General features: G+C 57.9%; 1 protein-coding gene across 4 annotated transcripts in view; it reads left to right on the top strand.

Moving 5' to 3' along the window:
• GAK (cyclin G associated kinase) overlaps positions 1-2,698 on the top strand; it is an 80,316-nt gene that overhangs the window by 70,207 nt on the left and 7,411 nt on the right. For all 4 annotated transcript variants that reach the window (XR_001828259.2, XM_017538946.2, XM_017538944.2 and 1 more), the window contains one exon: positions 299-412. Coding sequence is in view for 3 of the 4 variants with exons in the window: in XM_017538946.2 (XP_017394435.1) it covers positions 299-412 (114 nt within the window). In the remaining variant the exon portion in view is untranslated. The remainder of the gene's footprint in view (positions 1-298; positions 413-2,698) is intronic.

The following is a 2,698-nucleotide window of genomic DNA, read 5'->3' as shown; positions in this document are numbered from 1 at the left end:
GTGGAGGCAGTGTCCTCCGTGTGTGGCTGGTCCCCGAGGAGCAGTGTGGGGTGTGGAGGCAGTGTCCTCCGTGTGTGGCTGGGTCCTGGCTGGTCCCGAGGAGCAGTGTGAGGTGTGGAGGCAGCGTCCTCCGTGTGCAGCTCGGTCCTGGCTGGTCATGTGCACACAGGCCTGGCAGGTGCCAACTCTCAGGCAGGTGCGAGGCTATCATGTCCTAAGGAGGCAGGATTGGAGGTCCCAGGAGGGTGTGTTTCACTTCAGGTGGTGCTTGTTCTAACGCGCTGTGCCCCTTCTCCAGGCCCCCTCTTCACTGGAAGTCAGCCAGCCCCTTGTGGCTCTCAGGCCAGCCGGACCAAGTCTCAGAACCTGGACCCATTTGCCGACCTTGGTGACCTCAGCTCCGGCCTCCAAGGTAACGTGGAGGGAATGTCCAGGGTGTGGGAGATGTTTTCTTGTAGGAGGTTTATTCTTGTCTGTGAGACTGAGCTGCCAAAGTGAAGTCTTTGCCTCTGTTTACAAGACCCCCAAGCCCAGAGCACAGTGACCCCTGGGGACAGCATGTCCGCACCTGTTCCAGGCAGCTGTCTGCTGACTAGCTAAAACCAGGTGTGGCTGAAACTGGCGCTGCTGCCAGCCTGGTGCGTGATCTATCCTGCCCTCGGGCTGTGGGGGCCATCTGGCAATCGGGGCCTCCATGTGGAAGTGGGGTGTGGCCGGGCTCTGCTCGGCCCCCAGAGGCTATGCTCAGAACACGCTGGCCTTTGGCCACAGGAACCAAGCCCACCCTCTCCGGCCCCATGTCTGCCTCAGGCCTGGCCCTGGCACCATGGCCTGAGTCTCTGGTCCCATGTCTGCCTCAGGCCAGGCCGGGAGGCTGTGGCTTCGCGTCTCCTCTGACCTGACGCTCCCAGGTCTCCAGGTTCACTTCCGGGACGTGTCCCCCTGGGTCCCTGTGGCTTCTCAGAAGCAGCATTGGTGGCAGGGTGGAATCCTGGGTGGGAAGTGGCTCCACCTTGGGATGTATGTTGGTGCCAGTGACCCCCAGACACTCCAGCATACAACCCCACGCCGGGCGCCTCCGCTCCTCAGCTCCAGTGACCCCCAGACACTCCAGCATACAACCCCACGCCGGGCGCCTCCACTCCTCAGCTCCAGTGACCCCTGGACACTCCATGCAGCCCCACACTGGGCGCCTCAGCCCCAGGAGCGTTCCCCCTCTCCCATTGTCTCTCCTGTCCGTCCCTGGGGGTCTCACATTCCCACGAGCAGGCGTTGGCGTCAGATCTCCCGGGCTGCTCTCGAGTCCTCCCGCTCTGCTCTTGTGAGCTTGCACCTGAGGTGCCTTCTGCTCCGTCATCAATTCCCAAGAGTGTTTTCGTTCTTTGAATGTTCTTTTTACGTTCTGATGGTTTGGGGATGCATTGTGTATTTTTGAGGACATCCATGAGAGGGTGACTGGGTCGTTGTGTATTTTCCTTCCCTTTGTGGCCTCTGTGTTGTGTTGTCTGGGAGCTTGGTGGGGCTGCAGGGACCGCGCCCTCGGGAGGAGACCTGCCCTGGGTGGTGGTGATGGGGCAGAATGAGTGGATTCCCAGGGACCCCCACCTGCCATCTGTGTCCTGGACGCAGCCCCAGGCCTCCACCTGCTGGCTCGGTGGGTACCTTCTGAGAAGACAGCAGTTCTGAACAAACACAGCTGATACAACTGAAGGAAAAAATAGGTAAACCCAAATCCTAGCTGTTGACATCAGCACTGCTGTCCCTGCACGTGCTGGAGCAGCTGTATGGAAGGCAGCGAGGCCGAGGCAGGCGGAGGCGCCAGCCAGCGGGGCCCAGCAGCTGCAGGCACGGACTTCTCCACACAGCGTGCCTTAGAGAAGCCGGATCCTGCAGTGTGCTCTGTGACCACAGTGAAAAAGAACTGAAGAATCTTCACACTTGGAAGCAAAACAGCACACTTTCCAACGACACCTGGGAAAGATTCGTGGAGCTGAGCGAAAATCCAGATGCCACCTAGGAAGGCCCAGGGCCCTGGCAGGCTGTACTGAGACACGCCCAGCCTTGGACGCCTGCTGTGGAAAAGGCAGAGTGCCCAGCAGTGACCTGAGCTCTCTACACAAGACATTTGCGGGCGAGAAAAGGAGCAGAATAAGCCCACAGCAACCAGAAGGAAAGCAAGAACTCAGAGCCACAGGCAGTGCCGGGGAGCATCAGGGACAGAGGCCGGAAGCCTGCAGACCTCTGCTGGGACTGCAGGAAGAGTGACCAGGTCATTGAGACAGAGGACCCCACAGCATCTACAAGGGTCACGGGCGCAGGCAGCGCTGTGCTGTGAGCTTGACCACTTACATGAAATTGACTTGATTCCTCAAAACCAGTGACTGCCAAAACAATATCAAGTAGATCCTTTGAAAAATTCTATAAATGCAAAGAAAATGAATTCATAGTTAAAAACTTCCCAAAAAGGAAATCTCCAGACCCACCTGGAGCCATTGGAGAATTTCACCAAATGTTTAAAGAATGCCAATTCCATATACTCTTGCAAGAACTAGGACGAGGGAATACTTTCTAATTGATTTTACGAAGCTAGTATTGTCAACCTGATACCAAAGTCAGGCAGAAACAGTACCGAGGGGAATGGTGGGCCAAGGAAGGGAGCGCAGGCCGAGGAGGGGAGGAGGGGAGCGCGGGGACCGAG

Source organism: Cebus imitator, unplaced genomic scaffold, assembly GCF_001604975.1.
Source record: "Cebus imitator isolate Cc_AM_T3 unplaced genomic scaffold, Cebus_imitator-1.0 Scaffold117, whole genome shotgun sequence".
Taxonomy (NCBI): Eukaryota; Metazoa; Chordata; class Mammalia; order Primates; family Cebidae; genus Cebus; species Cebus imitator.
This window is presented reverse-complemented; position numbering and strand designations above follow the sequence as displayed.